At 43.3% G+C, this 20,935-nt stretch overlaps 1 protein-coding gene across 1 annotated transcript in view; it reads right to left on the reverse strand.

The window, feature by feature from the left end:
• Positions 1–20,935, reverse strand: part of ophn1 (oligophrenin 1) — a 204,890-nt gene that overhangs the window by 139,048 nt on the left and 44,907 nt on the right. The window contains 5 exon segments of the mRNA XM_052022352.1: positions 1,594–1,695; positions 5,092–5,163; positions 8,412–8,449; positions 8,452–8,472; positions 19,680–19,775. Coding sequence (XP_051878312.1) covers positions 1,594–1,695; positions 5,092–5,163; positions 8,412–8,449; positions 8,452–8,472; positions 19,680–19,775 — 329 coding nt within the window.

Below are 20,935 nucleotides of genomic sequence, written 5' to 3' on the forward strand. Positions count from 1 at the left end.
GTCGAGTAACAATAAACAAGGAGACTTGATAGAGGTGTTCAGGACTGAAATGGATAGCTGTTCCCTTCAGTGGAGGTTTCAAAGACCAGGGAGACAGATGTAGAATTTTGAGATGTAGATGCAGAATTTACTAACAGATCTCTTAATTCCTAGCAACCTCTCTGTTTGGAATGAACTCTATGACTGAACCCCTCACCACCTTCTACATGAAGAATATTTTCCACATCTCAGTCTGGTATGGCCTGCCCCTCATTCTGAGGCTGACTCTTGGTTCCTAGACTCCTCAGCCAGAGGAATCATCCTCCCTGCCAAGCCCTGGTGGAAGTTGCTAAGTTTCAATGATATTTCCTGTCATTCTTCTTATCCCTGGCCAATAAAGGCCTACTCTACTCAATCTCTCTCCCTATGGCCACTTTCTTTCTGGGTAGGGAGACTAAAACTGTACACAATGCTCCAGGACAGTCTCACCAAGGCCCTAAATAATAGCAGTAAGACACCTTTATCCTTTACTCAAAGCCTCTTGTAATACAGGTCCACACACCAATTTGCCCTCCACTTTCTGAACCTGTATGTTGACTTTCAGTGATGATTATAAAAGAATATCGAAGTCCCTTTGAACATTACCCAATATTTCACCATTTAAAGAACTCAGCTTTTCTGTTTTGCGTACTTATGAATAATTTTATATTGCACTGTCATTTCCTTCCCCATATACTCACTTTGGTGGTACCCCCTTGAAGTTTCTTTACATCCTCTTCCCGAGTCACAATCCTATCTTTGTACGATCAGCAAACTTGGAAATATGACTAAGTCCCTGCTGATATAGGTTGTGAATAGCTGGGGCCCCAAGCACAGATCCTTGCGGAACCCCATTAATTGCACCTTGCCAACCTGCGAAAGGTCCATCCATTCCCACTCTGCTTTCTGTCCAATAACCAATGCTCAATACATGTCTGTATATTACCCCCAACTTTGAAGCAACCTCCTGTGGGGAACATAAGAGCATAAGATTTTGGAGCAGAATTAGGCCATTCAGCCCATTGAGTCTGCTCTGCCATTCAATCATGGCTTATTTCTTTTTCAACCCCATTCTCCTGCCTTCTCCCTGTGAATCTGAATCCCCTTACCAATCAAAAGCCTTATGAAAATCCAATCACACCATATCCATTGGCTCACCCCAATCTATTCTACACGTCATATCGGACAAAAGGGGAGGCCAGGAAGTTTAAAAAAAATTCTGACTGTTCTGATTTTGAATTTATTGCCTGTAGGAAACAGATTTAATCAAGGCCTTCTAAACCATGTTTGAAAAACTCTTGAGAGGGAATAATTTGCAACATTATGGGAAGGAGTGGGCAAAGGGACTGATGAGGTTACTCTATTTGGAAGCAACTTGGAGTCAATGGCAACTGGCCTCTTTCTGTCCCATAACAGTTCTACACTTGCCTTCCCCAATGTGATCCAAGCAAAACAAAGAAAAATGTACTTCCAATAATCTGATACACAATTTCCTCTTCCTTCATATTTCATTTGCTCAGACAAAGAAAAGAAAGTGAACAGGGTCTTGGGGTAGTTGAGTGGAAAAACATTTACCTCCTGGAGCTGGGATTCCTTCTTCTTGGAAGAGAGACTAAGATGTCGATCAAGCACAGAGTAGAACTTCTCACTTTCTTTTTCAAACTTTTTCTTTTTCTCCTGCAAAAAGAGAAAAGATGTTGTCAGTCCTTGGATGTTCACCTCCGATCCAGTTGGTTGACAGTTGACTGCTCAAGTGTCCTGTCTGATCATTTTCCTTCTCCTCCCCCCATACCCGACCACAGTAACAAATGATCTCTCTGGCGGCCTGTCTGATATTTCACCTTCAATCAACACCGTCTCATTGCTGATTTTGAGAAATTATTGTGTGTAAGCTTTTTGGACATGACATAAGAAACCACATTTCAGAAGTATGCTCTAAAGCCCATTACCGCATTGAAGTCATAAAAGGCACCAAATAAATGTCATTTCTCACCCTTTTACCCATATCAGCCAATCAACATAAAGGGCAATCAATGACCAGGCTTGTAGAGGCAGTAGCTGCTGCAGAAATGACACCCATCTGTTGGCACCCAATGGCAATGAGACTGAAATCTGGAATCACTACATCTCCCAAACCCACATCCCACTCACTCCGGACACCAAGCTGCCAAGAACCTAGGGGAGCCTTGCTCAGTGAATAAGTTACTTTTATTTTCTCATTCCCCAGGAAATTGAAGACAGATTCAGGATGCAAAAAAACAGCCCAACAAACATCAAAGAGGAGAGAAAGAGAGAATTTGAACTCAAGCTTCAGAACTAGCTGCCAGCAAGAATTCTGATACTTACTGATCAACTTTAAAAATGGGAATAGAGAGAGGTGAAGAATTTAAATACAAAACAGACCCAACACGTCAAGGTTGGAATGAGTCATTCTCCGAGTAGCAATTCCCTACAGAATTGGGATATGGGATTAATCAGCTCCATCACCAGAACCTTTATTGTTCTCATTTCACAATGGGGACTTGGGGAACATACAAGGTAATACACTGAAAGATGCATCAAATGGCCATTGAATGCCTTTGAGTCAAACAGACTAAAGTTTCTAGCTCCAGTCCTCACTCCCCATATTACAATGTTCCACAGCACCCCTGGGCTGGGGGAGGAACCCACAAAAATCCACGGCTTCCACACCTGCTAACCATTCAAAACCTCTGATACCGACTAAATACCATTTGATGAATGCAAGGCAAGAATATCATACAAAGATACACAAAACGAAAGCAGTCCATCATGGAAGAGCAATTCATTTCCAATCAGTTCCTATCCCCCATTCTTTTCTGAAACCTGTGCAAATTTGTCCCTATTTATCCCATTCTCTTTTGGAGATTAGATTTATTTGAAAGTCAATATTGACTCTGCTTACAGGTAGCAACCCACAGGGCATTAAATTTGAATGGTCCCTGGCATCGGACTCGCTGGCTACACTCAGTTTGGGTTTACACAATGAATTATGGCCACATGAATGCGAGTCCCAGGCAATGCCTATACAGCATACATACCCAACAGGCAGCAGCACCACCCTGCAGGAGAGCAAAGGAGCAGAAAATAAACATGGAAAAAAACACGAGAAAGCACTATTTCTTTGCCAGAAATTAGAGCGGGATTTAGACAAGTGTAGTTCTCACTGCTCAGCAATACGAGGCTGTTCTGCTCTTGTATTCGCCTGTGAATGGCAGCTGCAGCCTTGGAATTAATTAGCTGCATGTTAGCCGTGCCATATAAAGGACAGCAGATAGAACAAAGGAAGACAGATTGCCTGAATTAATTATGTGGCATTCACCACACCGGGAGCCACACGACAGCAAACAGTGGGTTAGCTTCATTAAGAACAGCCCAGCAGTTTTTGATATCTTACTGCAGAAGGTCAAAACAATGCAGATAATCATGTAGGTTTGATCTGCCCTACAGCCAGATATTTACAGGCTCCGCAAAACTCATGCACCAGCACCAGTTGACCGGCAAGTGGAGTCACCTTCAAAGGGACAGGTGCATAAACACATAACACTGCACTAGGGATCTCAGACAATTCAAGTGGTTTTCCTCAGGCAAGGGTAAGGGAAGGAAGCTCGAACCACAACAAGCTGTTTCGCTTTGTTCAGAACAGTGGCAGAGATGTGCATGCTATTAAACTGGAACAACTTAAAAGAACCTGCAGAACCATTAAGTCTGGCTGGCCTGCAGTTGTTTTCTTTGGAACTAAAGACCAAGGGGAAATGCAATTTACATTTACAAAGTTATAAATGGTGTGGGTAGGATGAATGGTTATGGCCTGCTTCACTTTCAGAATGCTTGCGAACTAGAGGACGTACTGAGGAAAGAAAAGGGAGCAGAGTGGAGGAGTTACTGTTCACTCTGTAGTTGGGGGCTGGTAGGTACCAACTAAAAGAGTGGAGGAGGCAGAACCCCTCACCACTTTCAAAGACCAGCTTTGTTTTCCACCCCACCCCTCAAATATAGTTCATTCATAAATTATATTGTTATACTCTACAGGATATTGCATGGTCTTCATTCACAGTATCATTCTACAGTGCATCATTTAAACAAATCACTACGTTTGCCTCCCATATTCACAATAGCTTCATATCAGCATAGCTTCAATGCTTCATCCTCAATGTTCCACTGAGGCGTCAGTACACGGACCCAACCAGTGGAAGGAAGACCCTACACCACGAGCCTTCCCCATAGAGGTTTCGGGACGTCAGCACCGAGCTTCATCGCGTGCTCCTGCACATTGGAATGCGACAGTCGGCAGCTCCTTGTGCCGGAAGACCAACAAATTTCAGGCAGACTAAACAGTGCACTTTTCAGCAAGTTGATAACCTTCCAGGAGCAGTCAATACTTGTCTCAGCACGCGTCCCATTACGAACAGGTTTTGATTTTACAGACATTCATTGGTTGATTTTGTCCATAAGTTGGAAAATACACAAAATTACTTGATACAGTAACCATACCTCCACAGTACTGTAATGAATGGTGTTGAAGCCCAATTAACATGAACATTTATTGCCTTCCCCTGCCTAGTTACAATGGGACAGAATCAGGATGTCCCACACTCAGTGGCTAGTTTTAACAGGCTTGAAGTATCAGTGGATATAACATTGCTTAATAGAGTATCCTTGTACAAGTATCAATAGAAGCAATCACTTGTCAATTTCCAAAATCACTCTCTTAAGTGGCCTCCCGTGGTGAAACTGGCAGTCCGTGTTCTGAAGAGACAATGGTGTCTGATTACTGCAAGGTGGTTACAGGATTTATGTAAACAGGATTTCCTTCCCAAGACTGGCTCTCTTTGAATTTACTAATATTTATGGGAGCTCCTTCATATGTATCGGTGCCCATAAGTTGGGTGTTTGTAACCCAGGCAGAGCCTGTAGAGAGAAGCTGGCAACACATCCAATGTCAGTACAAATTACAACAGAATACACCCTACAAAACATTGAGCCAAAACAGCAAGGGTGGAGAAATCAAGCAAGGTAGATGGTTTGAACAGTTTTAACAGGGAAACAGCTCACCTTTGCAACTCCAATATGGTCTCTTTTAAAGATCTCCAAAGGTTTAATTAGGAAATTGCTGGAATTCTGAATCTATAAACAAAAGACAAGTGGTAAATAAAGTCAGATCTCCTGATGAGCGGGATGAATTGCTAGAGGCAGATTGATCCATATCTCAGCTTCCCAATCCAAACCCTGCTTTGAAAGGGATGAAGAAAACCAACCCATCTGGATTGTGAAGTAACTCAAAAGTCTGAGGATCCGACAGGAAATTACACCAGAGGGGAAAAAAAAGTAAAGTTGGGTTAGTGGCCAAGAGGGTACAGTGAGATTGACATATATTCCATGGTCATACTCTTAACCAACACCTAATGCTTCATACCTGCTGCAAAGTGCCTTTCTCCCTCTTCCACATTAAATCTATTCATAGTTTTTGCCACAATTTCAGACCTCTGCTTCACCCATGGGCTGCTCCACAGTGGTGGTGTTATAGACAATAGGAGCAGAAGTAGACCATTCGGCCCTTCGAGTCTGCACCACCATTTTGAGATCATGGCTGATCCTCAACAATCAATATCCTGTTCCTGCCTTGTCCCCATATCCCTTGATTCCCCTATCTATAAGAAACCTACCTAGCTCCTTCTTGAAAGTGCCCAGAGAATTGGCCTCCACTGCCCTCTGAGGCAGTGCATTCCACAAATTCACAACCCTCTGGGAGAAGTTTTTCCTGTTGAAGTCTCAGGAATAGGACGTCCTCAGTGCTGAAGGTGCTTTGGCTGGTTCTGGAAGCTTAGAGCCAAAAGTGGAACAGCGGTTGAGATGAAACAGCACCTAGGCACCAAAAACTTTCCCTTCAAAAGAATACACTGTAGAGAAATATGGGACAGACACAGGAGACTGCAGATGCTGGAATCTGGACCAAAAAACAAAATGCTGGATGAACTCAGCAGGTCAGGTAGCATCTGTGGAGGAAAATGGACTCTCAACGTTTTGGGTTGAGATCCTTCATTAGATTGAAGGGTAGGCCTGTATAAAGAGGTGAGGAAAAGGGGTGGAGAAAGAGCTAGCAAGCACTAACAGGTGAGGAGGGGATGATAGGTAGGGAGGGGGAGGGGATAAGAGTGGAAATAGCATGGTGGTGGGATCACATTGTAAGATAAGATTTCTTTATTAGTCATACGTACATTGAAACACACAGTGAAATGCATCTTTGCGTAAAATGTTCTGACGGTAGCCCGCAAGTCTCGCCACACTTCCCGCGCCAACGTAGCACGCCCACAACTTCCTAACCTGTACGTCTTTGGAATGTGGGAGGAAACCAGAGCACCTGGAGGAAAGCCACGCAGACACGGGGAGAACGTACAAACTCCTTACAGACAGAGGCTGGAATTGAACCCGGGTTGCTGGCGCTATGATAGCATTATGCTAACCACTACACTACCATAGCTGGCAGAAGTTGCAAAGCATGATGTGCTGGATGTGTAGGGTGGTGGAGTGACAGTTGAGGACCAAGGGAACTCCATCCCTGTTCTGCCTGGGGGGGGGGGGGGGGGGGGGGGGGGGGTGGGGGGGGTGTAAATGGGGAAATGGGGAAGAGCAGAAGTGTGGGACATAGAGGAGATGTGGGTGAGGGTTCCATCAATAATAGTAAGGGGCAAACCCTATTTCCTGAAAAAGGAGGACACGTTGGATGTCCTGAAATGGAAGGCCTCATCTCGAGAACAGTTGCGGCGAAGACAGAGGAACTGAGAAAAGGGAACGGCTTTCTTACAAGTGACAGGGTGCGAGAAGGTGTAGTCGAGATAGCTGTGGAAGTCAGTGGTTCGTCGTAAATGTCAGTGGATAATACACGTCTCCTGAGATTGGACATAGAGATCAATAAAGGGAAGACAGGTGTCAGAAATGGACCAAGAGAACTTGAGGGGAGGGTGGGATTTGTATATCAAAACATGCTGGTTAGGTTAGGAGGCTTTAAGTGCAATAAGAGGATGGTGCCTGATCTGTGAAGCCCAAGTGAGTCATGTCATGGAGGTCAGCAATCTCGTGTGTGCCGAGATTTCAAACCATTTGCCAACTGCATGAAAGGACTGTAATTAAGGAAACACTTCCAAACTAAAAACAGTAAACTGGATAGTGAATCAGTTCATTGAACAGAATTATTTACTGCCTTATTGGGAAAATATTGTGGCCATATATACTAATGCTATAGTATGACTACAAGTATTTACCTGCAGTCTTGCTGGATTTGAAATGGTGTACTTAGACAATACACTACACTTAAAGCAAAATGTCACATTGACTACACTCATTCTGGCAGAGCTTCAGGGACACTTAAAAATAAAATCTCACCCATTTAAAACAATGAGGCAAAATTTCTTCTGAGTGTTGCAAACTCTTTCTCAAAGGGCTGTGGAAGCAGAGTCTATGAATATTTTTAAGGTAGAGATAAACAGGTTCTAGATGAGAAAGGAGTGAGAGGTTACTGTGGGTTGGTGGGAATGTGGAGCTGAGATTACAGTCAGATCTGCCATGATCTCATTGAATGGTGGAGCAGGAAATTGGGGGTGAAGGACTACTCCTGTGTGTTTTTTCTTGGAAAAAAAACTGCTTAAGGCAGAAAAACATGGGTTCATCTTAAACTTTTGTAACCTCCTCTAAAGAGGAACTGCTCAAGAAACCTGACTCATTGCTGGATCGTGATGGATCTGCACAGTCTGAAGCTGTCTCCAATCAATCATCTTCCCCAAGTCCATCCAGATCTCCTGTTGGATCTCTGTTCACTCAGATAGCAGATATCAACCTTGGTCATACATGCTAGAAGCACAATAGCACATGCAGGCTGTACTCAACTTCCAAATTCCGAATGGAAGCACAATGTTCAGCTACTATTACACAAGGACAATGAGTGGATGTAGTTGATTATAAATTTTTAACCACCATTCTCTTTCTGTACTACTATTAAGTTTGCCCTTCCAACACCTGTTTGGGCTGTGGGGTACAGGTGCAGGTCTAGCTAAAAGGCAGACACTGTTAAATGCAGTGTTACAGTAAAATTTGGCCCATCACTTTTAAAGAATTAAGAGGCATTCCCTGAGGGACTCTATGAACTCTGCTAATCTGCACAAGAAACTTCCTCAGCAATAAATATTATATAATTAAGCTCATAATATGCCCAATTGCATTGACACTTAATAGACCTCATCTATAACTCTGCATTTTAAACGATGTGTACAAATTACATTGTGATTACTGCGATTTGCATTGATAAAGGAAGCAATTTGTGGTCCAATATAAATAGACATACTGCATTTCTCAGATAAGGTACAAAGTGAATCACTTACCATCATTACCCTTTCTTCCTCCACCTCCTGCAGCAGCCCGCAAACTCCTTGAAGGATTCAGCTGAAAGAGACAGGAAAGGGCATCAAAGCCAGACCCTTTTAGTGGAGTACTTTAATACTATAGCACCAGCATGTGCATTTAGTTCCAAAGTGCCTCCTTCCTTGCACCACAGGAGTTAACTTTTCAGTAAAGATGCTGGACAAACATCTGGAAAAGGGATCAAGGTGCAGCTTATAGCATAAATATCAATGTGGTTTATTTAGCATGAGAAGTTCTAACTCATTTTACAAACTCCTGAGTTGACAAATATGCAAAGTAATTCCATCCAGCTTGAGTACAAAATTCTTTAAGGAATGTAACAGGAACACAGATTTTAAAACTCCTTGCTGTTAAGCAGGGTCAGAGAAAGACCTGTGGTAGAGGGAGTGGAAGTGTGGAACTCATTCAAAACAAGCAAAAACAGACCTTCATAAACCTAAAGGGTCCCAATTCAAAAATACTTCTCTCCCTCTGTCCACCCTCCCAATAAGAAACAACAGCACAACTCCCTTGTATTGAAACTTGGTTGTACAATCTTTGCAGTGCACCTCATGAGCTGTTGTGACTGGAGGTAGAGGTTTACCAGTTCCTCGACTCAAATGCTAGCCAATGGTGCACCACTGATCCACTGGTGGAGGGAGAGAGACGGTGGTGGTAGAAGTGAGAGCGAGAAATAGAAGTTCTACAGTGGAAGGGTCATACCTACTATCCAATTCCTCATTAGTTGACCACACTCATTCATAGTGTACTGGCTGCCTGTCCAATTGCCCAATTTCTGACAAACCAATCCCTCATGACTTCCATCCTCAGTTCCCTGAATCTTCCACTAATTTCATATAGTTTGCTCACATTTGTTTTTTCCCAGCATAGATCCCTTTGATTCAATTAAATTGACCTTGCATGCTTTGGTACTCCAAGAATGGCTTGGATGATGGACCCCAACACTTGTGCATTGTTGAACACCGCAAACGCATCTTTACAAAAGTTTGTGGGAAACGATGATAGCCCATAAACTGAACACCTCAGAGCACCCAAATATATTAAGGCAATTACCATTCAGAATCAAGAACCCATTTTGATGATACCGTTGAACTTATCCAATGTGCACTGGGAACGTAAACCTGAAATTGGGCATGAAGAACCAGCTGTTCATCTGTCCAGCAGAGACACATGACTAATATGATGGAAAACAGTTTAAATTATAACTAGAACAAGCCAATACCTGGATCAGCCTTGGCTCCTTGAGTAGCATTTCTCATCAAAATTCAAGCCACTAAGTTCAAGCACTAATCTAGAATCAAAAGTCAGGTCAATGCTCCAGACCATCACTGCACTAGAAAGGTGTTTCTGGCTAAACATCTGCCCTTGGTCATTAAGAAACACACAGTATGGTAGCAGTTGTACACAGTGATCTGCTTTTGAAATACAGTCAGGAGTTATGTGGTCACAAACATGCTGTTTGTGCAGCTTGTTGTGTGCCTCTATTAAAAGAGTGACCAAACATCAAGTGGTCCTTCACTTATTGTGAAGAATTTTACAATGTGCTTTTGTAAAACAGACTGCACAAAATGCAAGTCTCTCCTTGTCTGTAGGACACAGAATACCACTGGGGGAAAAAACAGGAATGCAAGCTTGTCAATCAAGAAACTTGTGTCTGGGTGATTTAAATTCAGAAATTTAAGACACCGTCAAAGAAAGAATTGCAAAAGTATCCAGATGAAAAACACGATGATGCTGGAGGAACTCAGCAGGCCAGACAGCATCCGTGGAGGAGAGCAGGTGGTAAACTTTTCGTGTCAGGACCATTCTTCAGGACTGAAGATATGGAAAGGGGAAGCCCAATATATAGGAGGGAAAAGCAGAGCAGTGATAGGTGGACAAAAGAGGGGAGAAGGGGTGGAAACAAGGTGGTAGATCCAGGTAAGAGATTGTAATAGACAGGTACAAGGGAGGAGGAGGAGAGCAGGTCCACCGAGGGATGGGTCAAACAGCAGAAAGGGATGGGGAGGGGAAGATATGCTTAGTAGTGGGGCCCCATGGAGAGAGCAGAAGTGGCGGAGGATGATGTGTTGAAGGCAGAAAGGGGTGGGGAGTATCACAAAAGTATCTAGTTGGGCCATTTTGGAATTCCTCAACCAGCAAAAATTATTTAGATCTAGCCTCAGAACCACTTCTTCCAGCTGTATTGCCAACAATCATTGCATGATTCAACCAGAGTGCCTGTTGATATTATCATCTTTTTTGCCAGAGCACTATTAAATGCTCAGCACTCTGCACCTATGCTGTGTTGGAATCTGACCCTCAGTTTGTGGCCTGCAGACACTAGCAGACAAGTCTGATCATGGTGGACAACAGAATAGCTTTAAATGAAATAGAATCTGGACAGTGACCTGCACAGACTAATATCAAGTTGGCTGGATCTGTGATGATGTTGAATACAATTCAAGAAATGGATGAAGATCAAAAGTTAGTTTCAAAGTGAAACTCCACTCATTCCAAGGATGCCCTTTCCTTATTTTGGACTTTGCACTGAAGCTCACCTAAAACCCAACAGATCCTTTGAATCAAACTGCCCACTGGTAGCAGATTTCGGAGTGAAGAAATGCAAAACCCATCAGATCTTCAAATTCAGTGCAATAATGTCTCTTTGTTAGAGCTTGGAAAAATGAATGATTGTGGTCTCCAGAGAATGCAGGCATATCTTTTCGGGGTCTTACGCTACTGTTGAAAAGCGCCCTTCCAATCTGTGTGGTCTTAACACAGTCCCAAAAATAACATGGGTTTAATATCACCAAACAGGCACACTGTCATTTATGAGACATGCCCAAAGGTGGCTCAGTGAGAAATGCCACAAATGCAGAACAGCAGAGGAATGCATTCTCCACCTATCCCCTGCAGAGGGGTGAGTAAATGCAGGTAGCAGTAGGACTGGTCTTTATTCTGGAAGGTTAAAATAGACTGGTTTAGCTGGATTTTTTTTGCATGAGGATCATCTAGGGAGTGTAAGGGGAAAGCAGGTCATGGAGGAAGGGAGGAGAACTAGAGAGGCAGAGCAGAGCTCAGAGAAGGGAGGCACTGGGGGAGGGAAAGTGGGATGAGGTAGCAGCCGGGGGTGAGGGAGAGAGGACGGGAAAGCGACAGAGGGTAGAGGATTGAGGAGGGGGCAAGGGCAGGACTGGAAGTCTAGGGTGAGAAGGGCCATGGTGGTGGTGGGCAAGTAAATGTCTGCATGCAGAGAGGGGACAGACATTTGTGTGCATGCCTGTATATCCAAGCTTAACATCTTAAACAGGTAGTAGACATAGACATTTTGGCTCCTCATGCCAATCTCTCCATAGCCTTCTCCTTCGCCCACTCCAACCTCCTCTTTCCACCATATATTTAGCACCAGAAAATTGGAATGCGAGAGAATTTCATCCTCATTCACCCCATCGGTGACCACACCTTCAGGTGCTCTCACTCCCTTGCTAACTCCTTGCACTCTCAACTGACTCCCACCTTGGTCACCATTCCCAGAATCTCTGCCTGTAGTTCACCGGCGACTACACATGTACATCCGCGTGAAGGACCTTGGGCTCTTCCTGCACTGACTTCTCTCTCCACAGATGCTGCCTGACCTGCTGAATGTCAACATAATTATTCCAAACACCTATGAGCAACACTTCAAGGCAGCTGTTTGTCTTTGCTACAACTTCCACTATCAATATGAAAATGACAATGGCTGTATTTGCAAAGTTGCACAGGAATCAATTAATTTTCATGCCACACACTACCTTCAAACAATGTACAGGATGCAAACCTGTTCCCAGGCTTGGATGCATTACCTCATAGCACAATAAAACACAGTAACACCACCCCAATTGAAAGAATTGTCATTTGAAGTTTGGGAGATCTAGGCCGAAGCTAAAAAAATAAAATTTGTTCAGCTTTTAACAACCCACATGTCAGTGAAAACAAAACAATCTGGGAGGGTACAAAACTGCTTTCTCCAACCACTGATGCACATTGTTTTTAATCATCTTTGCTGTCTGGAGATTGGGATGCCAGAACACTAAGGCACAGCTGCTATCAATAATAAAAACCATCTCATGTAAATTTTGGATATCCAGGGTCTCAGCTGCTTCAAAAGAGCAGAATACAGCTTGGATATCCGTGTTCATACATCATATGGATATCTAGAAAACCTTAAAGCTTTCTTATCCTCCCCTTTCTCCACCACCCCAGCTCACTGAGGGAAATTACAAACCAGCACACTTGTGAAATCTCAAGCCCCTCAGTGTCTCGCATCAGATGCTGTTTAGCAAAACCATAAAGGAGCTTTCCCCCTTCCCAACACTATTCACGATATTTTCTGCCCTGCAACTTTGTTTTTAAAACCAAAGTGAGCAAAATGGATGCACAGCTGCAAAAAAAAGTGTGAAGGAAAGAGAAAGATTCTGAATCCAGTGTTGTGTTCAGACAAACACCCCTTTCATTCAACAAATTAGTATTTGGAGGGTTTAACTGTCAAAAGAAAGACTAAATGAAGGCTCACTGACAATCAACACAGGCGCACCTCAAGGATGTGTGCTTAACCCACTGCTATACTCTCAAGGTGGCATTCATCATTAATAACCCTCACCATCCGGGACATGCCCTCCTCTCGTTACTACCATCGGGAAGGATGGTACAGGAGCCGAAGACCCACACTCAACATTTCAGGAACAGCTTCTTCCCCTCCGCCATCAGATTTCTGAAACAGTTCACGAACCCAGGAATTCTACCTTGTTATTCCTCTATTGCACTATTTATTTTTTGATAACTTATAGTAATTTTTTATGTCTTGCACTTTACTGCTGCCGCAAAACAACAAATTTCACGACATATGTCAGTGATAATAAACTTGATTAAAAAATTATTTGATAACCATGGCTTTCCTTCCTACTGCGGTCAAGAGAGCTCGCACCCGCATCCTCTGCCATTTCCCGCACCTCTGCTCTCACCTCACCCCTCCCAGACCCAACAGGTATCGGGTCCCCCTTGTCCTCACATTTCATCCCACCAGCCTGCATATCCAACGCATCATTCACCACTATTTTCCGCTATCTCCAACGGACCTCCCCACCCCATTCTGCCTTTCATAGGGACCGCTCTCTTCGTGACTCCCTCGTTCACTCCTCCCCACCCCCCCCCCCCACCCATCCCGCTCACACCCCGGGAACTTTCCACTGCCCCCACCATAGGTGCAACACCTGCCCCTACACCACCTCCATCCAGGAACCCAAACAGTCCTTTCAGGTGAGACAGAGATTTACCTGCACCCTACTTTAATATCATCTACTGCATTCAGTGCTCCAAGTGTGGCCTCTTTCTACAATGGCGAGACCAAACACAGACTAGGTGAATGTTTCATAGAACACCTGCTCTCTGTCTGTAACCACGATCTGCATCTCCCCATTGCCAGTCACTTCAACTCCCCCTCCCACTCAATCACTGATATGTCAGTCCTCGGCCTCCTCCACTGCCAGGAGAATGCCAAGCGCAGACTGGAGAAGCAGCACCTCACTTTCCATCTTGGAACCTGGCAGCCTGACGGCATGAACATTGAATTCTCCCACTTTAAGTAATCCCCTCAAACCACCCCCCCCCCAACCATGCCTCTTCTTCCCTTTGCCTTTTCTCTTTCTTCTACCCCCCCCCTTTTTCCTCCTTACCTTTGACCCCATCCCCCCAGTGGATCTGCTCTCCCCTCCTCCCCCGCACCTGCCCTATCACTATCTCTTACCTGCATCCACCTATCACCACCTTGTGCCCACCCCACTCCCCTCTTTTGTCCACCCATCACTGCTCTGTTCCCCTCCCCCGATATTAGTCTTCCCCCTTTTCCTATCTTCAGCCTGAAGGAGGGTCCCTGACCCGAAACATTTCTCCACGGATTTTCTCCACGGATGCTGTTTGGCCTGCTGAGTTCCTCCAGCATCTTCGTGATTTTCTTCATAATAAACCCGATTCTGATTGTTTAAATTATATACACCGAAAGTTGCTGGAAATAGCACTACAAGAATTTATGAAAGAGTCACCTATAACTTTTAGAATGGTAAGGAGTTAACGGTGTAAAGTTAATCTGGGAAAGTTCCTGGAATAAAACGGATCATTCTTTCTGAAAGTTAGCAAGGTGTTGCTGGCCAAATGCTCATTTATGGAAGGTTCCCTGTACAGGATCTTTTGCTCTATGGCAATTATCACTTCTATTCCTTGAGCTTTAATGGTACAGGTTGCTAACCAACGTTGAACACACAAGGTGCAGAGGTTGTCTGACAGGGACGTGGAGAGGATGTTTCCTCTTGTGGAAGAATCTCCAACTAGAAGTTGCTATTTAAATAAGACAGGCAGGAGGGGGAATTTTGAAGACAGGCAAAGTGAGTTTTTCTCCCCTCAGATTCACGAGTCTTTGGAACTCTTTTCCTCCAAGGGTGTGTGCAAGCAGAAAACCTTGAATTTTAGGGCAGAGATAGACTGAAAATTTTGCTGTGGGAATATACAGATAGAGTAGTTAACCAGAGTCATTCCAGAAAACCAAAGACAGACATGCATGACTTACAGAAAGAGTATAGAGGATGACAACATGTTTAACATGGCAGCTAATTGTCACAGTCTCAGCATTCAGAGAGGGTTCAAAAAAGGATAAAAGGTTATCATGGGTAGACTGGAGTGAGTCATTGTTACAGTCAGATCTGCCATGATCTCATTAAATGGTGGGGCAGGTACGTGGGGCCGTGTGCCCAGCCTTGCTCTGAATTCACATGTTTGTAACTAAAGCACTGGGAGGGAAATTCTTGCAAGTATTATAGAAGTTTAACCCACATGCCCATTTCTCAGGGAGGGGTACTGTTTTGTTCTCTTCAATTCTAAGGCATTTGAGAGTATCAGTGGCCAAGGTCCCCTGGCAGTGACTGGAGGAGAGGAATATAGTAACAACAAGGCTGTGGGTTTTTCAAAAATGCATTGCAAAAATATTGATTTCATCCAAAATGCTGTATTCAGGAAGTAATTAATTTTGTAGCACAAACATGCAGAAAAATTGACAACAACATATAACGGCACTTGGACAGGTACATGGATAGGAAGGGTTTTTAGAGGGATATGGGTCAAACATGGGCAAATGAAACTAGCTTAGATGGGAATCTTGGTCAGCATGGACGATGTTGGGCCGAAGGGCCTGTTTCTGTGCTGTATGACTCTAAAAATCATTCAGAGAGCATCATTGCAATTTGTAAAGATAAAAACCCTCCTCACTACTCTTTTTATATATGGCTACAAAATCATTGATTTGGTGTTCATGCCACCTCGATTGGTTGCAGACATTTTTTGCATAGAAGTCTCTAATTTAGGTCCCAGTTGATAAATGGAAAATTTGATATTCCATCGGGGAATATTCTCAAAGTAATTTTAGAAATTCCATTTGCCAAAATTTTTTTTTAGATAAATCCTTCATATCTGCCGTTGGTTTTCTGAATGATTCTGGTTAATTACTCTGTAACTGTACAAAAAAGACTGCAATCACATAAGAATGAAACGTTGAAGTAATAGCTAAATGCTAAAATGCAATTTAACAAGGGATGTACTTCAAGCAACCCCGTGCTGCCATTTTATTCCAGCAACAAACAATCTGCTGGAACAGGGCAAGCATCTGTGGGAGGGAAGGAATAGTCCGACATGAGTCCTGATGCAGGGTTTCAACCCGAAGCATCGACAACTCCTTTCCTCCCATAGACTGCTGCTCCAGCAGATTGTTTGTTGCTCTAGATTCCAGCATCTGCAGTCTCTTGTGCCGCTGTCGTTTATTGGGATATGTGGTCACCTGGTCATACTGTTACCTATCCAGTTCCACTCATCTCTGACCAGATAAAAGCCAAGTAGGAGCCATACAAGGCCTTGAGCCTGCTCTACAATCTGCACTTCCCTGCATATTCCCCACAACCTTTCAATACACTTTAGACCAATAATGTCTTTAAATATATACAATGGCATTGACTCTGAGATAAAGAATTTTACTAAAGAAGAAATTCCTCCTCACCATCTAAAACATGCAGCCCTTATTCTGAAACTATGCCCTAGGCTGTATAATCCTAGACAGCTCAACATTGAAATAACTTGCATTTAGATAGCAGCTTAACACAGTAAAACATTTCTGGGAGTTTTACAGGAGTTTATATCAATTACACAAATGACAGGCCCCAGGTCACTCTTATCTGATCCCCATGTCCAAACCTCTGCTGTTCAGATATGTTGCTTAAAAGCAAAAGCCCTGACCAGCTATAGGAATGCACCCCAGCACTCTGGTGCCTCTGGAAGCAGGCGGTTGATTTACATTTAAAAATGTAAATCAACTGAAGTCCAATGAGAAATTATGGAAAAATTGATTTTATCCCATTCTGTCCCCACCATTTCATCTCAATACCCCAAACCTTCCCAACTTTATTATAGTAAACAAGTTCGGTAAGTGATCGATTCACCCTGTCTCGAAAGCAGTGATTCCGTACAGCAGTCCGCCAGTATGCGAGTGGGCCCAAGGTCTTCCACTGTATTATGGACATAGCTCCTGTCACGGTAAGTGGAGATGATGTCCACAAGAGTGCAAGTTACTCTGCAATGATCTTGTCCGAGTTCCTTGCAGCTGGTTGCTGAGCCAAGTGAAATTTGGATCCAGCCATCCCTACTCTAGCCTGACCATGAATACAGATCCCAATGAAATGGAGAGATTCAGACAGGGGCAAGCATGAAACCTGGACTTGGGAGCAGGGGAAGACCATCTACTATGACTGCAAAGGGTTGACATGACTTAAATTCAGCCTCCCCATTCAAATGATTGATAGCGATAATCAACTGGAAGAAAGGTAATGGCTTTTATTCATTATTTTCAACGGCTCTAATTACTGATAACGTGAAAGCATGTTTATAGTGTGCTAAATGTTAAAAAATAATAATTTTTTGTTTCAATTTTAAGCAGATTCCAAGTGTTACTGAATGACCAAGTATCAAAAACATTTATTGGTCCCAATAACACTGTCAGTTTTGACAGCTGGCGAGTTTGGGCTTGGCCCTTGACGGCTGTCAAAGCCATTCTTTAATTGCAGCCGGCAGCCTGCACCATAACACTCGGGCATGCCCAAGTGCTTCAAACCAGGCTCCCAATGGAAGACGATGCTGGAATCATGCTGGAATCACACATATTCCCAATCAGCTACCCCCACATACCACACATTATGGGCAACTTACAGCAGCCAATTAACTTACCCAACCCATCTCTGGGACGTGGGGAGAAACCAGAGCACTCCTAAAGAAACCCTATACAGTCACAGGGGAAACATGTAAACTCCACATTTACAGCACCAGAGATCAGGATTGAATGTGTGTCACTGGAACTGTGAGGCAGTAGCTCTTTCACTGTGCCATTGTGTTATCTGTAACTCAGGAGCAAACTGATACATCAGGGCAGCTGAAATTCTGCCTGATTAATCAATGGATGCTACCTCACCTGCTGAGTATTTTCAGCATTTGATTTCTAACATCTCTCAATGTTTTACTTGGTTGTCTCATTTGTTATTTTCTTGTTACAATTAAAAGAGCACTGGAATAACCACAGAAATCTCTCTCTCCGCATCATGGAGACCAGATAGAATGCTTTCTACTTGCCTGAATGAGCACAGCTCCTCTGTGAAACTCAAGAAGTCAATTCCAGTCAAGTTTATCGTCATGACACAAGTACAGAGAGGTACACGCACAATGAGGAAAAAAAAACTTGCTTGCAGCAGCATTACAGGCAGGTAGGTTCAGACAACACACAGAATATAAATTATATGTAAATTATACCAGTGAAGAGGGGAAAAAAAAAGACAGTGCAAAAAAGAACACAAATCAGAGAAAGGTCCATTGTAGTGCAAGAGTTTAGCTTAATATCATTCTGGATAAAGAAACCTGCTCTTTTGGGACCCACTCCCCCATCCCAAACATTCCTGATCCACTAGCATACCTTGGTTGCATAATACACCACTGCAAAATCACCAAGGCTTCAGCAGCAACTCCCAAACCTATGACCTCTACTGACAAGGGCAAAGGACCCTACCATTCTCTTCAAAACACTCGCATAATCCTGACTTTTAAATATATCAACAAACAATCTGTTGTAGCAACTCAGCAGATCCAGAGATATTAGGGAAAGGTAACGTTCTGGAAGTGAGCAAGACGTTCCACCAGCTTTAAATACATCACCGTTGCTTCCATTTCACTGCTCTGAACATTGAAATTCCCTACTCAACAGTAGCATTGAGAGCCCTTTCACCCTTGACACTGTTGTGATTCAAGGTGGCAGTTCATCATCACCATTTCCAGGGATATTAGGGAGAAGCAAATGTTCTGGAAGTGAGAAAGAATTTAGTCTATTCCGAGCTGGAGTAAATGGTCATGTACTCTACTAATAGGTAAGATCTGAGGTTAGCTTTATCAAGGTAAGGGTTCCAGGAAGCCAAGATTTTTCATTGAATCAATGATACCAAAGCAAATTCTGCAGTTCAAGAATAACTTATAAATCAGATCCTGGAGACTGTTGGGTCATACAGTGCCAGGAGCAAACCCTTGGACCACTTACCCTCCTCACAAAAGTACTCTATCATCTTTGATGTGACAAATATACAGTTCCCAAGACCAGGCATTCATACAAAGAAAAATGATACCAGTTTACACAAAAAATCCAATAATGTGCAAGCCTAATAACCAGGCAGATAATTCACATGACCACGGACAATAAACCACTTGGGAAATTGTGCAATTTCTGGTTGAACTCAAAATCTTCAGAGTTGAATTCCCAGCATTTTGTCAAAAGGAAAACGTTCAACTAAACTTTTTAAATTTAATAACGGTCCCCTTATACAATGAGATGGACTCTTGACCTCACAATCTACCTTGTAATGACATTGCACCTTATTGTCTACCTGCAATGCATTTCCCTGTAGCTGTGACATGTTACTCTGTACCTTGTTATTGTTTTTACCCTGTACGACCTCAATGCACTGTGCAATAAATTAACCTGTACGAACAGTATGCAAGACAAGTTTTTCACTGTACCTCGGTACAAGTGACAATAATAAACCAATACCAAATTGTTGGACAGCCATTTGTATTGAGAATTGGTGCTTTGATCACCAATCCTATGATTTATAGAAAGATACAGCAACATTTCAGTTCCTTACCAATGTTAATCTCATCATCTGTCAATGTATCTCCAATGAACTCAAACTGAAATGCATGCAGGCTCTGTGAAAACTTTGACACAGCCGAGGAGTAATCTGCAACAACAGAAAAGATGGAACATTTAGACATCGGCACATTTTTAAATGATGCAACTCTGTATTATCCCCCACCCTTTACCTTATGAACAAGTAGTTGGATTGCAAATCGCAGCACCCCACCACTCCATTCAACTCTCAACCAATAGTGCACCTTGGCAGAGCAGCCCACACTGATGAAATTGTGCTTTCCTCCCCACCCCACCCCCATCCTATAACCAAGCAGTTGGATTGTAGAGGAATTTCCTGCTCCTGTAAAGTCACATGTTCCTAATCTTTCCCCTTGTTCCCTCTACTCAGGTCAATGCTATGAAAATTGTATTTTCACTCAGTGGGTGGGAACAGGAAAGGGGATGGGATGACATAGAGGGAAAGAGGGAGTTGAGGGATAGAAACTTGAAGTTTACATAGTATACATCTACTCAACTAAGCTGAGCCTCCATAGCCCTCTTAGGTCGAGGATTCCATACACTGACTACTCGGGTCAAGAAATTCCTTGACAACGTTGACCTAAGTGCCAAGCTATTATTTTATGCCCACGACCCCTGATTATGGTCACCCAACGAGGGGAGACACTTCATCAGTGCTTGTTGTACTTTCATGTTAACTTTGTGTACTGGGATACCCAGGTCACTGAACACCAATACCTTCCAAACTCCCACCATTTAAAACAAAAAAAAATACCCCACTTTTCTATTTTGTCTATGAAAGTAGATGACCTCATTTTTCCATGCTGTATTCCAACTGCCATATCCTGCCCTTCACTTAGCCTGTCCATATCCCCTTGAAGCTTCTCTGCATCAACTTCACTTCCTACACTGGGACATAGTATTTATATCAGAGAACTTGGGGTACATTCCACTTGATCCCCTGACCCAAATCGTTAATGTAGATTATGAGAAGCAGATGGCCCAGCACTGCTCTCTCCAGGATCCCACTAAACACAGCCTCCCAACCGAAAATGTCCCATTTACTCCTCCTGTTTTCTGACGGTTGAAGCAATCCTCAATCCACACCAGTATATCATACCTAATTCAATGTGTTCTAAAACACTATGATGCTGGAGAAGCTCAGCAAGCCAGGCAGCATCCGTGGAGAAAAGCAGTCCAGATGAAAAATACTATGATGCTGGAGGAACTCAGCAGGCCAGGCAGCATAAT

The sequence above is a fragment of the Pristis pectinata genome, chromosome 8, assembly GCF_009764475.1.
Source record: "Pristis pectinata isolate sPriPec2 chromosome 8, sPriPec2.1.pri, whole genome shotgun sequence".
NCBI classification, from domain to species: domain Eukaryota; kingdom Metazoa; phylum Chordata; class Chondrichthyes; order Rhinopristiformes; family Pristidae; genus Pristis; species Pristis pectinata.